At 40.5% G+C, this 16639-nt stretch overlaps 1 protein-coding gene across 50 annotated transcripts in view; it reads left to right on the forward strand.

The window, feature by feature from the left end:
* The window catches only part of SORBS1 (sorbin and SH3 domain containing 1), a 306881-nt gene that overhangs the window by 229420 nt on the left and 60822 nt on the right, over positions 1 to 16639 (forward strand). For all 50 annotated transcript variants that reach the window (XM_078150965.1, XM_020996940.2, XM_020996923.2 and 47 more), the window contains 3 exons: positions 3474 to 3521; positions 3639 to 3768; positions 12491 to 12605. In XM_078150965.1, coding sequence (XP_078007091.1) covers positions 3474 to 3521; positions 3639 to 3768; positions 12491 to 12605 — 293 coding nt within the window. The remainder of the gene's footprint in view (positions 1 to 3473; positions 3522 to 3638; positions 3769 to 12490; positions 12606 to 16639) is intronic.

Here is a 16639-nt window from a genome sequence, read left to right on the forward strand (position 1 = left end):
TACCTGTGTTTCCTTTACCACCATAGAATATCAAGATAAGAAAAGTCCCATTATTCAAGGTGGTGAGTGTCTGGGTTAAAGGCCCTGGTAGTCACAGACAGAAGAATGCTCTTCATCAGCTTTAGCTGTTGACAGGGGAAGCAGGGCTTTCTCAGTTCACTCAGGAAGAAAAGATTAATTCAGGTTTTTGGCCCTTATTGGGGCTCAGTCGATCTTAAATGATTATCAATTCAAACCCAGGTTCTCTAACTCCAAATCTAGCACCCTTTCCACTGAATCGCCCACTCATTCACTAAAACTTTTCTCACCCTTCAAGAACATAGTCACTTCCATAACATAATGAGAGCTCGGCATAGGATGCTAAATGGAAGGTATGCTGTCAGTTTAACATTTTAAGAGTATTGTTCCTACCCTTTATTAGTCAAGGCAAGCTCACATTCATTGTCATCCCTTATCTAGGCCATGGTCTCCTATGGGAGCCTATCCAAATGAGTGGTGACCTAGAGAGTTTGTTTATTTTGTTTTGTGGTGTTTCTCCTCCCCAACATCTCCTTCCACCCCATTTCTTCCCCTGCCTAACACTAGGGGTATAACAATAGGGAATGAAGGCAATATGGGGCCACCTGAGATTACTGCTAATTACAGGGTTGTCTCATAATGAAGTGGGTTAGAAAATCCTTCTTGTCTTTTCCTAGATAGGAAGTACACCTTGATACATTATCGGTGATTGATTTTTCCCAGGAATATCCAGATTTGAATTAAAAAATTCCTCTGTCAGCTCTGCAGGATTTCTAAGAATAGATTTTCTATTTGCCCAGTGGACTATTGGACATATACTGGGCCTTCTACAGAAAATGCAGCCCAGAGGAGATGCTGAGCTGTTCAGAACTTTGCCACCTTTGCCCTCCTAACAAAAAGCCCCTTAGGAGCTCTGAGCAAAGGAAGCGGAAGAGGCTTAGTCTGTTCTTCTGGACAGAGGTGAGAGTTGGGATCTTTCTCTTACTTTCACTGGAGCAGCAGGAGGAGGGAGGAGAGAGGACAAGGGGTGGTGAGTCTCTCTCTTCCTTACCCTTTTGGGGCCTCATTCAATGGTCTTTTACTCATGTCCATTCCCTCTTAATCCTTTAGGGGAAGAAAATCCCTCCCCATCTCTGAATCCCTGGCCCTCGACTTTTGCTATCCTCTGAAGTCTGCCATTCCTAAGAATCTTCCTGCTTTCAGTCCAATCTCTGTGCCTGGACATGTGTGATTAGACAGTTCTCAGAATCTCCCTGGCCCTCTAAAACTTCCTATTCTCCTCTGGGTCTCCTTCCTACCTTCTTCCCCTGGGTCACAATGTTTCTGTCCCTGCATGTATCTGTTTCTATTTTCCTAAGAGAGAGAGAGAGAGAGAGAGAGAGAGAGAGAGAGAGAGAGAGAGAGAGAGAGAGAGAGAGAGAGAGTGTGTGTGTGTGTGTGTCCCAAAGCCTTAGCCTTTGTTTCTCTCTCCCTGCCCTTTCTTCTCCTGGTCTATACTGTAAGTAGTGGTGGTGACATTAGAACCTTAGGAAAAAAAAATTAGGAAAATGCCATTGTTGCAACAGCAAAAAAAAAAATTATTTTAATAAATTTAAAGGCTTGAGATAAATGTAATCATTACATGCATAATCATTTTTACTAATGCTGGGAGTGATTATGCAAATGCATTCTCTTGACACTTACCCCATTTCTCATTTCTGATAGCTTCATGCTTTTTATGGGCCACTCATTCCTAATCCTGTCTTTGTAATAGCCATGTAGCAGCTCTGGTTATTCCAAAGAGACTCATAAAATCCTCGATAAATAAGTAATGTTTTTATGGCACTTTAATTAGAAAAATAAATATATATCCTTATAGCTTTCTTAAGAAGAGTAGTTGAGCCCACATCAAATGAGAGCAGAATATGAGGCTGTAACTCCATAAAAGCTGAAGAATTGCTAGTGTAGACAGTCACTAGTATAGACAGTGGAACCAAGCAAGTACCTAGCATATACCCAGAATCAGTATTAGCTCTTTTGATAAATCATTGGCATAAGAAATTCCACTTGAGGGTGGTATTGGATGTTTCATAACTTGAAGTGTGGTACTGTGGATAGAAAACTAGACTTGGGGTGAAAAATGGCTTGGGTTCAAATCCTGCTTCTGATACTTACTAAGCTATGTGACCCTGGGCAAGTTATTCAACCTATCTAAGCCTCAGTTAACTCCTTAGAATTTATCTGTTTATACAATGAGGGCAGCTAGGTGGCACAGTAAAGACCCATCTTTCTGAGTTCAGATCTGGCCTCAGACACTTACTAGCTGGGTGACCCTGGGCAAGTCACGTAACCCTGTTTGCCTCAGTTTTCTCATTTGTAAAATGAGCCAGGGAAAGAAATGGCAAATCACTCCAGTATCTTTGCCAAGAAAACCCCAACTAAGAGATGGATATAACTGAAACAATTAAACAGAACTGTTTCCTGTTTGTCTTGGTGAAGTGAGTTCCCACACAGGGAGTTCCCTCATGCTAATGAGATTATGTATTTTTCATTCATTTGTATATTTGTACTGAGGGGAAATAATGGAGAATTTCTATTTGAGCTGAGTCTTGGAGGAGTGGGATTTTGATGGACAGTTGTCAGGGAAGAGAGGAGGCTTCTGGGCATTTTTAGACATAAAGAATGGAATGCATTTCAGACAGGAATTCTATTCATGCTCAGGTTGGGCATTTTCCTTACAACAACACTTCTGTGAAGTATCAGTGCATTTAGTAGGATGTGAAGCTTAGAAATGCCACACCCCATCGGACTAGTTCTAGCTCAAAAAAATGCCAGTAGGTTTAATTATTTCCACTGATTGCCCAGTTTTCCCTCTTACTCAACTTTTCTCTAATGTTGGCTCAGACACACATTAGCCAGAAGTGTAGCAAGAGCCATGAACATGGCTCCATGGGGTCCTATGAAATCAGCCTGAGGTGGAACCAGAAATTCCATGGGCACATTGGGGCAGGTAGAAGACCACACTGAGGTCATGCTTAGGGTCACACAGGGGAGCAGAGCAAAGGAAAAGTGGGTAGGGGTACCTCTTGAGTCTTTTACTCCCTGACTTCCCATTACTTGACCCTGGGATTATAGCCAGGACAGGGAGCTTGATTTGACTGAATCAGCGGAAGGGCTCTCACCATTCATCCTTCAGGTATTGGTTACAGTTGCCCCTTAGCTTATGCCAAGGGCATCCCTCGAGTCTTCAGAGTGGGATTTTGGGGGAGTGATGTTCTAGTCTCATGTGTCTACACTACAAACATCTCACCTGTTTCTGTAGTGAAGCTTTTGATATTAAACCCCTTTCCTTTTGCTTTGGTTTTTCTGGCATGTCAGGATGCAATTGGGAGCAAGCTGAATTTTTTTTTTTAAATCAGATGGATTCTTTTACCTTGCTAGCTTTTAACCTACTTACGCTTTGTTTTGTTTACCAGATGATGATTCAGAGCTCTACTCCCCTCGATACTCATATTCTGAAGACTGTAAGTGACCTGGAATTACTTAGTGGAGGGTGGGGGAAGTCTGTCCTCCTTGCTCAGATTTGCTGGGGGACCTAAGAGACACACTGAATCTTGTCATCCTTTTCTTTCCCCCCATAGCAAGAATCCCCTTTTCGGTGCCTCGTTCAAAAAGTGAGATGGAGTACATCGATGCAGAGAAGGTGGTCAAGAGGTCTGCCACGCTGCCCCTACCCTCCCGCTCTACGTCTTTGAAATCGAGCCCGGAAAGGTATTTCTTCATTATTTTACTCATCATTCGCATTGCCATTGCCATTATCATCATCAAATGTTTATTGAAAATCTGTTGCATGCCAGGCACTGGTCAGACAGGAAGACTTACTGGGCATTTCTGGTGGAAAGGCCTTCTTCTGTTTTTGTAAGCCTCTTGCCAGAGCCATGCCACCTTTTTGAGTCTAAGCCATTAGGGTGGAAGGCAGCTATAAAGAAATCATCAGCCCTCTCTTTCCAAGTTCCAGAGCACTAACATGCTCTGGTAGTATGGCAATAAGAGATTTTGTAACTTTATGACGGAGAAGTACGAGACAGACTGACTCAACCCTCTGTCCCTCAGAGGCCAAAATGAGCCTTTTGCCTCCAGGTCATGAGGTGACGATACCCCATAAGGATTCCTTTCCCCTTTTCACAAAGAAAATCTTAGCTGCAAGGTTGAGTGAGTTTTAATATTTAGTTTATGGGCTGGAAGGGTGAGGGCCCAGACTGGATTTGAATTTTTAAAGGAAATGGCACCTTTAGCAAAAGGCTTGCCTTTTGTTCTAATGCTAATGTCAGACAACTGTTCATTTATGAAATGAAGGACTCACTTTTTCTGTCATATCCTGCATTTTCAGTCCTGAACATACTGTGAACATGCTGAAATATATGAGAGTTGGGGTAGGGTTTTCTCCATCTCACAGTCCAGGTACTTGACCATTTCCAAACGCTCCCAACCACAAAAACACAATCTCTCTCTCCCTCTCCATCTCTGCTCTCTCTCTTTCTCTCTCTCTCCCTTTCTCTCTCCCCCTTTGTCTCTTTGTCTCTCCCTCCTTTCCCTCTCTCTCCCTCTCTGTGTCTCTCTCTTTCCCTTTCTCCTTCTCTCTTTTCTCCTTCTGTCTCTCTCTGTCTGTGCCTCTCCGTCTCTGTCTCTCCTTCTCTCTCTGCCTCTCCCCCTCTCTTTCTCTCCCTCTCTTCTTCTCTGTCTCTGTCTCTCTGTCTCTCTCTGTCTCTCTCTCTCTCTCTCTCTCCATGCTCCCCTTCAGGAATCTCATAATCTTTCACATAGGCACACACAAGAAGGAAATTCCCAGATGTTGTCAAAGACACATCTATTTATGACCTCATGCCATAGGGTCATCACCTTGGTGATGACTCAGTCCTTTGGTGTACCCTTTGACCAAGATCTTAGGCAGCTTTCAGCACAGCCCAGTGAGCAAAGGTTCCCTAGAAACACACATAGCGTTAAGGAACACAAACATAGATACACAGAGAAAATCTCGCAGCTAATGATACCACAGATACCCCAGGATTGCATCATTTAGCAACCTCACGTGGCTCTCATGCTCTCTCCTTCCTAGTGAGACATTTAGACATTAGACACACTGTAAAGGGTGGTTTCAGGAGCCCCAGGACAGAGACCTGGGGGTGTCCCTGTCAACCTTTTTGCCTATGTGCTGCTTTTACACTCAACTGAAGAAGAGGAGAAAGGATGGTGCCTTCCTTAGGGCTGGCAACATCAGCTGCTGCCTTCCTGCTCTTCCACCTCAATTGCCCTGAGTTCATGATTTTGGTAACAGACTTCCCCTTACAGACATTCATTCTTTGAGAACAAAGTGACTTCAGTGTCAACCATTAGTAGACTCTTTACTTGCTTTATTTCTGGGCAGTTGAAGTTTTTAGCTTTCTCACAGAATAGAGTATAGGCCATATGCTTTGGTCTGGCATCCATGGACACCAGGCTTCTTTTCCAAAATTAAAAAAAAAAATGCTTCTTTGTGCATCTAAATCCTGAACCTGTACAAAGAAATGAAAGAGCTAGTTAAATAATACTGAAGGATGAAGTAGAAGCCCCATAACTTATTTTAGCTGAGACCATTCCAATTTTTTCCTGGAAAAAGTTCAATATTAGGCCTACTTTCCTTTAGCCCAGAGATTATGATCATAAAGTCTCATGCCATTTCCTCTTGGCCTTGCATTGTACCCAGAATACCTCATAGCATGGAAGCTAGGAAGGCAGTGTTACTTTGTAGTGACCACCATGCTCCCCCCCCCCCCTTAATAGGGCCATAGATAAACCACATAGGAAGTATTTCCAACTCTGGATTTAGAAGATTCTTTTCACTCTTCTCTATCCAACATTTAAGGAGAACTCTGTTTCCTGACTCAAGCTCTTCCTTCTTTATGTCTTCTCTATTGACATGTTTTGCATGGAGGTAGCCTAGGATTCCCCTGCACCATGTTTTTACCCCTGGTGGAGCCCAGATTCTGTGGTGAGGATACTGTTGTGCTATCTATGTGATAAGCACATTGACCTGCAGAGAACTAAAACCACTGAGGTCTAATAGAAGGAACACCAAACTGGGAGTCATAGAAAGGACCATATGGAGGGGGCATTGAACCAAAATTGTATGATTATGGATATAGACCCAGAAGGACCATTGGGCTCATCACCCCCATATTATTCCAATGCTCTTATTATAAAGATAAGGAAACTGAGACCCAAAGTTTCAGTGGCTTGACCAGGCCACACATTTAAAATAAGATTTGAACTTGGATCTTTTAACTCCAAGTTCACTTCTTTCTATTTTACCTTAGTGCCTCCTCTAACATGGGTTCAAATCCTACTTCTGCCACTTAAAAGTTGTATGACCCTCTCAGATCCTTTCCAGCCTAAGTCTATGATCCTATGATTCATTCTTTATGCCATCCATGGCCCAACTATGAAGTTCAAAATATGCCCACAGATAGCATGTTTCCTAGAGGTTATAACATCTCCTTGAGACCCATTCATTTGGAGAAGGTGTCACTCTTAAGTATCCTTGATCTAGAAGGATGTGAGATTCAAGAGCTTTTCATATCATGCCACTCCCACTCTAGAAGGAGATCACCACTCCTGACTGATCATCACACGTAAGACTTAGGTCTTAATCTAGCAAGACACTTTACCACAACCCACCACAGTCAAGTTTACCAGCCCTGTGAGAACACCTTATCCTAGAGCAATGACAAAAAACATCACGTTGGGTGCTTGGGTCTTCATCTGTGTTTTCAAGTAGATTACATAATTCAATCTGGGTACCTTCCTTAGACCTCACCCCAGACCTTTCCCAAAAAGGAATAAGACAGGTCCTCAAACCATTGGGAAGGCTGTGGAAGACCAACTTCCCAAATCCATGAGACATTTAACTCCTCTTGTTACATAGTGTCCAAAGAGGACAGATTTCTGAGGGCAAATCCTGAAACTAAGGGAGCAGAATACAGAGCCACTTGGGAAGAAAACCAAGATGGTCATCCATGAAACAGCCTGGTTCACATCCATAGATCTGGAAGACATCTACGAGATCTCCTTTCCCCTTGTGTAATGTGATATTTTCTGCTCCCAGTCATGTAAGAGAGAGGCAGTGTGATACAGTGGGTAGTGAGCTGCCCTAGAAGCTGAGAAAACTTGGCTTTAAGCTCTGCTTCTGACACATACTGGCAGTCTGACCATGGGCAAACTTCTCAGGACTCTAGGCAACTTTCTAAGACTATAAATTGGAGAGAAGGTTCAAAACCTGCTTTGGTAGAGAGAGTTTCCTCACCTGGGACTTCCATAAAGCAATCACATCACATCTAGTCCCTATCGCTATTCATTCAAGACTCCAGACGAATTCACATCTATTCTCTGAGGCTGCTGGTTATTTCTATTAATATCTGAACACAGGGCATCAGGATCCTCTCTTATATCCATCTATATAATTTGCTGAGTAGTGCTTTGGAGTTCTTTTGTAGAAAAAATTCCAATCTAGTTATCGGTAATTAAATTGTTAGTATTGTTTTCCAGTAAAGTGTCAAGTGCTCTAATATGACGTTAGTTAAGTGCCAGGTAGGTCCTGTGGCAGTAAAGGATGAAACCTAGTGGCATAACAGGCCTTCTTACTTTCCAGTGGTATTGTTTGCACCTGATACTAAGCTGCTGTTCTTGTAACTTTGAAGAAACTGGGGAGGTAGAAGAGAATGTAGGGAGAATTATCAACACTTATTTTTTTAAAAAAAAAAATGGTTTTCAGTGGGAGAAACAGCACCACCACCATTATCATTATTCTCATCATCAACAGTGAACATTTATTGAGCACCTACTACTCTCAGCTTAGCTCTAAGGTCAATGGAATGATTTTGAATGCCTCTACTTGCTACAGGGACATTTATCAAGAGAAAAGAAGGCATCAGTTCAGACTTCCTTGGACAGCTTTTTTAAGAGACCTGGGCCATCTAAACCATCCCCCCAAAGCCCTTCTAAATCCTAAGAAGGCAAGCAAAATTATTGTTAATTAAATGTTTAATCAATGTTTAATAGCTAGCATATTCGTTTTGAGCCAAAATTATAATATAGCTAAGATGTACTTTTTTAAGCTACTGTATTCATAGTATACTGGGGGCCCTTGTGTGATCCACATGTACAATCCAGTTTATAGGACTCAGCTCACACTTCTATTTTAAATGATTCTGGATATTTTTAATTATTGTTTACTTGCTTGTATTACCTATCATTAATCTTTTCTGTGATTTACTTGATTCCAAATCCTTCCTTGTTCAGAATATGACCCCTAATTATTATTCTTTTGAAAAAACATAATTCTCTTTATAATGCAATTTCTAGGAACACATTTTTTGTTTCTATGGCCTCAGAGTCTTCCTGGGATGTCTTGCTCTGTCAACATGACTGATGAATGACAAATGCCCATAAATTTTGCCATAACTAGACAATTGCCTGGTAAAGTGCAAATCACAGGCCTCGCTACAAATCCAATCCTTTCTTAGTAGTTTTGTTTTACTCCAATCTGAAAAAGGTACCATCCACTCCAACTCAGGAAACTGAATTTAAAGGAACCATATTAGATAGACTCTATAGGCTTTTGAAATTTTCTTCCATTAGGCAAAACCTGAGCTCTAGCCTAGTTTGTCTCAGGACACCATAGGCTCATCAGATCATAGGTTTAGAAGAAGAATGTTTTTTAGAGATCACCCAGTATAACCTCCTCATTTTATAGATGAAAAAAACTGAGGTCCCGAGAGGGAGGTAGCTCAAAAGTCAGACCATTGGTGTATGTCCCTACTATGTGAGTTCTGAATCTATTGCTTTGGGTAATGGGAGAATTAAGAAATGTCCCCACAGTCCTTCACACCACATGTTTGACATCAGGTTTAGGGTTTGATATAAGGAAGAATTTCCTAAAAATCAGAACCGTCCCACAGTAGAATTGGCTGCTTCAAGAAATAGTAGTTTTCCCCACCTTAGAGGTCTTGAGACAAAGACTAAAGGACATTCTTTTTCAGGTAAGGGCTGACTTAGACGGCCACTGAGGACCCTCCGAACTCTGAACTTCTGTGACGTTGTGAATTCTCAGTTTACCCGGTTCCTTCCAACCATACAGCTCCTTCATCCAGTGTCAAGCTGGTTCTATCATCCACTGAATACCCCAAATATACTTCCCTTTCCAGGAAGGGAAAGTGATATACAGATCACACCTTTCTTTTGAGTGTGAAAGAATGAAGTGTTATATCCTACCCAGGCAAAGGTAGAACAAGCTTTTCTGCATCTATACACCTCCATACTCTATCTTATGCTATCCCCTTTGCCTGAAATGTCTGCTCCTTACCTCTCCACCTTTGTTAATCTTAACCATCTTTTAAGGACCAATTCTTTAAGGGTAGGGACTATGCTGTAGTGGATAGGGTGTTGGATTTAAAGTCAAAAAGACCTAGGTCTGAATCTCGCCGCAGGCACTAGCTGTATTACCTTGGGCAAATACTTCCCCCCATTGGGCCTTAGTTTCCTCTTTTGTAAAATAAAAGATTTGGACTCAATGACCTTTACGGTCCCATCCAACTCTCAATCTATCATCATATGATCTTATACTTCTTAGTGTCTTCTATGGTGTCTACCTTGAGTACCTTGTATATGCTATACCCTCAATAAATGTTTGCTAAAAGACATTTTTGTGATTCCTCCAAATTCCATAATAGAAGGGAGATAATTTCTAACGATTTGTGTGACCACTTCCAATTGGACGTCCCACTACTACCTCAAACTCATTATGTCTAAAACGAATCTTTCTCCACAAACCAGTTTTTCCTGACTTATTTCTGTGTTGGGCACCACCATTCTTCCAGTCACCCAAGCTCAGAATGATTTGTGACTCCTTCTACCTGCTTTGTGCCTCACAACACTTCAGCAAGCCTGGTCAGTTTTACCTTTGCAATCCGTCGCTGCCTTCTTAACCCTACTTTCCCCCAGTCAAGTCTTGCCTTTTGCCTAGAGTGCTTTGATAGTCATCTAGCTAGCTTCCTGTCTCCAGACTCTTCTCCCTCCCCAGTCCATCACCATCACCTCCCCTGATAAAATCCCATCCGTCTTTCAAGATGTATGTCAAATGCCATCTCTTCTGGCTGTCTTCCCTGATCATTCCAGTTGACTTTCTCTTCTTCCCATCAGCAACTCCTAATTTGGCTCCTCATGTGGACCAGATCACAACCTGCCTTGTCATATAGTATTTAGGTATAGTTATTTAGGTTTAGCCACCTGCAAATTTGTTGAGGGCAGAGACCGTGTCATGTACATCTTTGTCTATCACACCATACCTAACACAGTGCCTTTCACTGTGTACACATGCTACACAATACACAATGAAGTAGACACTTCATTGATATTCATTGACTAAAGGATATTTTAAAAGCTAGTCTATTCCCTTCTCAAAATCAGCCTCTTTTCTTATCTATAAAATGGGTATAATAATACTCACACTACTGGCCTTATGGAGTTGTTGTGAAGAAAGAGCTATATAAAACATAGAAATACAAGCAATGGCACATGTATTTTATATGTCTTCATATGTTTTTTGTTTTGTGTCTAGATAGGTGTGTGATTTTATCAGTTCAGGGACTACATATTACATATGAGAGGCAATATCATATAGTGGATAATGAGCCTGGAAGTCTGGAAGACCAGAGTTAAAGGCTTGTCTCTGATTCTTGTTGTCTGCATGGTTCTGGGAGTCATAAGCTCTCTGTGCTACATGCAGCTGTCTTATCAGTTGAAGAGCCAGGTACCAGTCTATACTAGGGTAGAGAGTTTCCTATATCAATGAATTCTCTGATCTGGTCTTAAAATACCTATATTCAAATAGAGACAAATACACACACATCTATATCTGTAAAGAAATAATATATTTTACATATTGATATAAATCTACATGTATAGATCTGACATATATGTAGATGTTGTTTATCTACATATATAGGTATACAATCGTATAGCACACAGATATAATTTATATATGTTTGTGGTGACATTGATAATTGATCACTCATTAGGAACACAGGGTAAGTACAAACACACCTTCTTTTGCCCATATCCGCATGGAGTACAAATTATTTCTCAGCATTCATTCCTTTAATATTTTTAATGGCACCTACTGTGTGCAAGGCTTCCTGCTAGGTACTTTGGGGAATGCTTAGCTTTTAGTCATGCTCTGATTCCTTTATTCCTTCTCTTTCAAGGAGGTTAAAATCCCATCTGGGAGATTCAGACACAGAATCACAGAATCTCACAGTGAGAGGGGCCCTAGAAGTATCTGGTGATACAGCCTGCAGTCAGGAAGACTGGAGTTCAAACCAGACTCAGATACTCGCTAGCTGTGTGGCCTCGGGCAGGTTACTTCACCCCTGTTTACCTCAGTTTCCTCACCTGTAAAATGGGGATAATAATAGCACCTGCCTCCCAGGGTTGTTGTGACAACCAAATGAGATCCTATTTGTAAAGCACTTTGCAAATGATAAGTGCTAGCTATGACCAATAATTATTATTATTGTCCCTGACAAGCAGGCATCCTGCCTTTGCAGAAGACTTCTGTCTAATGAGGGAGGATCCACTATTCTCAGGCAACTCATTCTACTTTTAGGCAGTGCTAATTGTCAGAAAGTTATTGCTCCCATTGAGCCAAAATATTCCTCTCTGAAGCTTCTACTCATTGCTCTTTGTTCTCTGCCAGTGGAGCCAAGCAGAGCCAACCTAATCCCTTCTTCACATCAGTTAAAGCCAAAGTACACCGGTAGTGTGTTCAACACTATAAGAGAGGTCCAGATGGAGGGTGATGAGAGCTCCACATGTATGGCTGGTTAACCAGGGAAAACTGCATGGAGGAGGTAGCATTGTAGCTGGACCTTGAAGGACAGGTAGATTTTCAATGGGTGAAGATACTGAGAAATGGCATCCTAGATGGAGGGAAGGGCCTTCAGAATGGGTCTGGAGTGCTAAGAGGTGAGGGAGCATGGGGTGAACAAGACCATTTTAAGGTTTTTTTTTTTCCCCCTGCCTCACTTAAAAGTTTTCCTTCATAAGAGCAGCAGAAGCATACTATAAACTGTAAATTTGTAGATAGAAGAAAAAAACACAACTAGATTATTCTTTCTGAAATAAGCTTCTTCATTCAGATTGAAAATTGTTCAGTTAAACAAAAATTAGCCACAGGCAGACTAATATTGGTCCAAATATAACCTATTCTTTTTTCTCCAATTTGACTTGTATGAGATCAGAGCAGTAGGCTATAATCTGTTGTTTTTCAGTTCCTATCTAATTATACACATACATTTCTTTCAAAGCGATCTTATTTTAGAGATGCAGCCTGCCCATGTATTACATCCAAAAGAGATGCCATTTGCCTTGATAATGAATTGAATTGATTTTCCTTCCACAGGAATGACTGGGAGCCCCCAGATAAGAAAGTGGACACTAGAAAATACCGTGCAGAACCTAAAAGCATTTATGAATATCAGCCGGGCAAGTCCTCAGTTCTGACAAATGAAAAGATGGTAATTAGTCCACCTTATCATTCTGTTGTCTCCTTTTTCCTGATTTCTTGGACTTGAATGCATTACAAAGATGATTTATATTTTTCTGCTTATGATGGAATTGCTTTATTCAGTGGAACAATGCTTATATTAAGTATTTCTGCATTAATTTCACCTTTCCAGGACTCATGTGTAATTCTTGAAATTGTCTCCTGCTTTTAAAGAATCTTTTTTATTTGGGGGGGGGGAGGAAGGCAGGGTGGATTATTGTTCTCCCTAATGCATGAATTTACTAATTCTAATTTTTAAGAAAATGCTAATTTACTACCTGTCTTTGGTGTCATTGTTTTTTAATCCTTAGTTAATTCATTAGGTTTTCATTCTGGCCTCTTTAAATAGTTTAAAAAGTATGGCTCCTTGTTTTTAATCATGTTATCTATTTCACAGAGAGTTACTAGTGAGTTAGAAATTCAGTATTTAAAATGATGGTATGGTTAACAAAATACCCTGAGGATGAGTTTTAAATGCTGCTTCTCTATGAAGCTGTCCCTGCTTTGATATGTGTGGTTGGGGTAGGGGAAATGGGGGAGTGTAAATTCAGTGTTCTTCAGGCATCATGACTTCTCTATATAATTTCACATCTACAAGTAATTGGTGATGTAAAAATGGGATGTGTAGAAAAAGAGACCATCTTTTCAAACAAAGCCCATTCATTGAGTCTGTGAAATTGAAGAATCTAGGCAAATGGCAGGCAGGCTTGATAAAGACTCTCCCTTTGGTAATCAAACGTTAGAAAAAGTTGGTTTGTATACTGAATTGTGTAGATAAAGGAATTCAAAGGCCAGCCAAACACTTCTTGTCCCACCAAACACAGCAGTTGGCTTCCACTGCTGGAATTCCATTGTGGAATTCATGCTGGGAATATGATTTTAGGGAAACTGACCAGAGCACATATAACACAGACAGACAATAAAAATAGTCTTCTCACCATACATGTTATTTTCTTGAAATTTTTTCAGTTCATATGTTTTCAAGTAATAGGTGATTTATCTTTTACTAGAATCATCATGTGGTTAATATTAAAAAATATAATGAACAGTTTTGATTACTGCAGAAAATAGTCAACAATTCACCGAAATGATCGTAATTGTTAATATTGAGCTTTTAATATGTAAAGTGGTTATTTTAAGCAAAAAGTTCCAGAAGAACAGCTTCTATTGCTACTCGTCCTTTCTGTATTTGGAAGTTCTGTATCACAATCATATTATTTTTATCAATAGGACCAGCATGCTTTGGTGCATATGTTCCTTAAAAAAATAAATAATACTATCCAGCTATAGTACACTTTAATACCATTCCTGGCCTTCACCAAAATATTTTAGTAGGGTTAAGGAAATTTTAAATGGCACTATTTGTTCCCAAATTGTCCTGTCTTTTTCTTGAAGGTTGACCCATTTTCTGATTTTTCCCCCTCAGTTATTAGTAGCTTATGGAATCTGTTTCAGAACTGGGGGAGATAGGGAGGGTTCCTTATGTGTTATTTTCTCAGTATGCCACAAAATGGTGATACTTATTCATAAGGTAATATAGTTGCTCCTTGACCTTGCTTCCTAAGGGTTTTGTAAGTAGTATTAGAGGAAACCCCCAAGAATCAATCAGCATTGTCCTCAACTCTTTTATATGACTGCTGTAAGTTTGCATTTGAGCTCCATGTGGATCTCCTTGAGAAAGCCAGGAGCTCCTGTAAGTTTCTAGTAGCACCTAGTAATGAGGAGTATAGACTAGAAAAAAGGGCCTTTGAGAAAAGTGAGGCCTCAGTGATTTGTTCCCTACAAGCTAGCAATGCATTTAAATAGCAGTCAGTCAAAGGCATTTATTAAGCACCTACTATGTGCCAGGAACTATAAGAAAGTTAAAAAACAGTCCCTGCTCTCAAGGATCTCCAAAGCTAATGGGAGAGACAATGTTATATACTGGATAAATTGAGGGTGATCTCAGAGGGGAGGTACTAAGGTTAAGGAGGACTGGGTAAGGCTTCTTGCAGAAGATGGTACTTTGGCTGAGGCTCAAAGGATAAGCCACATTCCCCCAAGTTGAGCACTGACCTTTAAAGGAAGACCATTGGCAAGAGTGGAACATTATGATTTGAAAGGAGAAATTTCAATCCAAGGGCCATAAATATGCTATCTCTTGTGACATTTTAACCATCCCTATATTTTTGCAGTATTTGATCCTGCTGGGGTTTTGTTTTTGTTTTGTTTTTGGCAGTTCCAAATGCAACATGAATGGAGAAGTTAGGGTGTGAATTCCCCAAGTGTTCCTTTTGGCGTTCATAATCAGAGTTTTGCTATTCATTGCTGATCTTTTTTTTTAATGGGTTGACACATTGCTTATATACATATATAGGATTAAACTTTACATTCAGAATCCCATAAGTCCCTTTAAAGAGGTCCGTTTTTCCTTGATAGTCTCAGTGAACATTCCTGCTGAGTATGACATTTTTAAAATTATGTCTGGATAGACTTCTGTAAGCTATTTGTCAAAAGGTTTAGACAGGACAATCTCATGGGGCTGGGGGGTATCCTTGTTTCTGATTCTTCTCCCCATAGGTAGATATACATCTCAGCAATCCTACATGGGTGAGATTTATGGCCATCTTAGAAGGCCTTCGTAGAAATCTTCCAGCCTCCTATGATGTGAACTTCTCTCAAGTATAACAATCCTCACTTATATCTGATCCAACTCCCTTACGTTGTGACCTAAATCCCTTCCTCTTCCAAACTTGGGAGGTTGGCTGTGGTCAGTCACCATCTTCTTTGTCATGGTCCTACATGTGTTTGACATGTGGCAATCCCTCCCTTCAACCCCCCCCACCAAAAAAATAAGAAATCATTTGCTGAAACTCGTTGCTGTGTATTTTTTTCCCTTCTCTAATATATGGAAGTTATTTTGAATGCTTGTACCTTTCCTCTCCTATACTTGTCACCCACCCTACTTTAGCTTAGCATCATCTTGAAACTTAATGAGATTTGTTCCCTACTCCATCGTCCAGTTTCCTTGTTAAAATGATAAACTCGGGCTCATGCATAGGCAGCAGTACTGACACACAGCCAGGTTTGGACTTAATCTCAGAGGAGATCTGGGGTGTTTATACCAAGAAGTGGTAGCACTTTAGGGACCGTTCCAAGTTGTAGAAAGGATAAGTGCAAAAATGTGGAAGACAGTGCTTTGTACTATGGGACCTAACCCCACAGGTAGGCCAGGCAAGCATGCAGGAGTTTGGGGCCATTTTGGATTTTTTATCTTATACATAATTTGATCAAAAGCTAAGCTACAAACCACAAAATGAAATGCAGATGTTACTGCCATATGGGGAGTTTCCGTTAACATTTAGTTTCATGAATTGCTGAAATTGTTTCCCTACTGTGGGAGGGAGGACAGGCTATTATAGCCCTGTATTGACTGACATCTGACTGTAGCTTTAGCCTTACTGAATCCTGGCAGGAGAAACTTCAGTAAAAAGGAATTCTTGGGTTAGTTTTGTTAAGATAGTGGGTACCAATTGTCCTTAAAGAGTTAATGCAGCTTCCAGAAATACCTTCTTTATTCCCAGGGAATGGTTTATAAATAACATTTTGAGATGAATAAACTATATAGTAGTACTTCATGAAATGCTATTCCACAATTAGGACCTAAGCTACTCCCTTCTGAACACCTGTCTTCTCCTAAGTACTAGGCAAGTATTATTTAAATTTTGGCTTTTTTTTTTTTGCTTTACTAAAAAGAAATACTTAAATTAGGTTATTTCAGATGTCTTCTCCCTCAGGGCTTCAGAGTCAGGGCCTTAGTTAAATCAGAGAGAATTGCATGTGGCTCCAAAGAAGCCAAAATTGGGGGGTATTTGAGTAAAGGGGCCAAACTTGACTGGTATTGCTCATTACTACTGGCGGATGCTGTCTCTGTTTTCGTTAAAGGTTAGCTCAAATCCAGATAAGCTCCCATTCAAGGAAATATAGTATGTGGAAATCTGAATGTATAGACGGAAAGAATAATGG

This window comes from Phascolarctos cinereus, unplaced genomic scaffold, assembly GCF_003287225.1.
Source record: "Phascolarctos cinereus isolate Bilbo 61053 unplaced genomic scaffold, phaCin_HiC Scaffold_3;HRSCAF=262, whole genome shotgun sequence".
NCBI classification, from domain to species: domain Eukaryota; kingdom Metazoa; phylum Chordata; class Mammalia; order Diprotodontia; family Phascolarctidae; genus Phascolarctos; species Phascolarctos cinereus.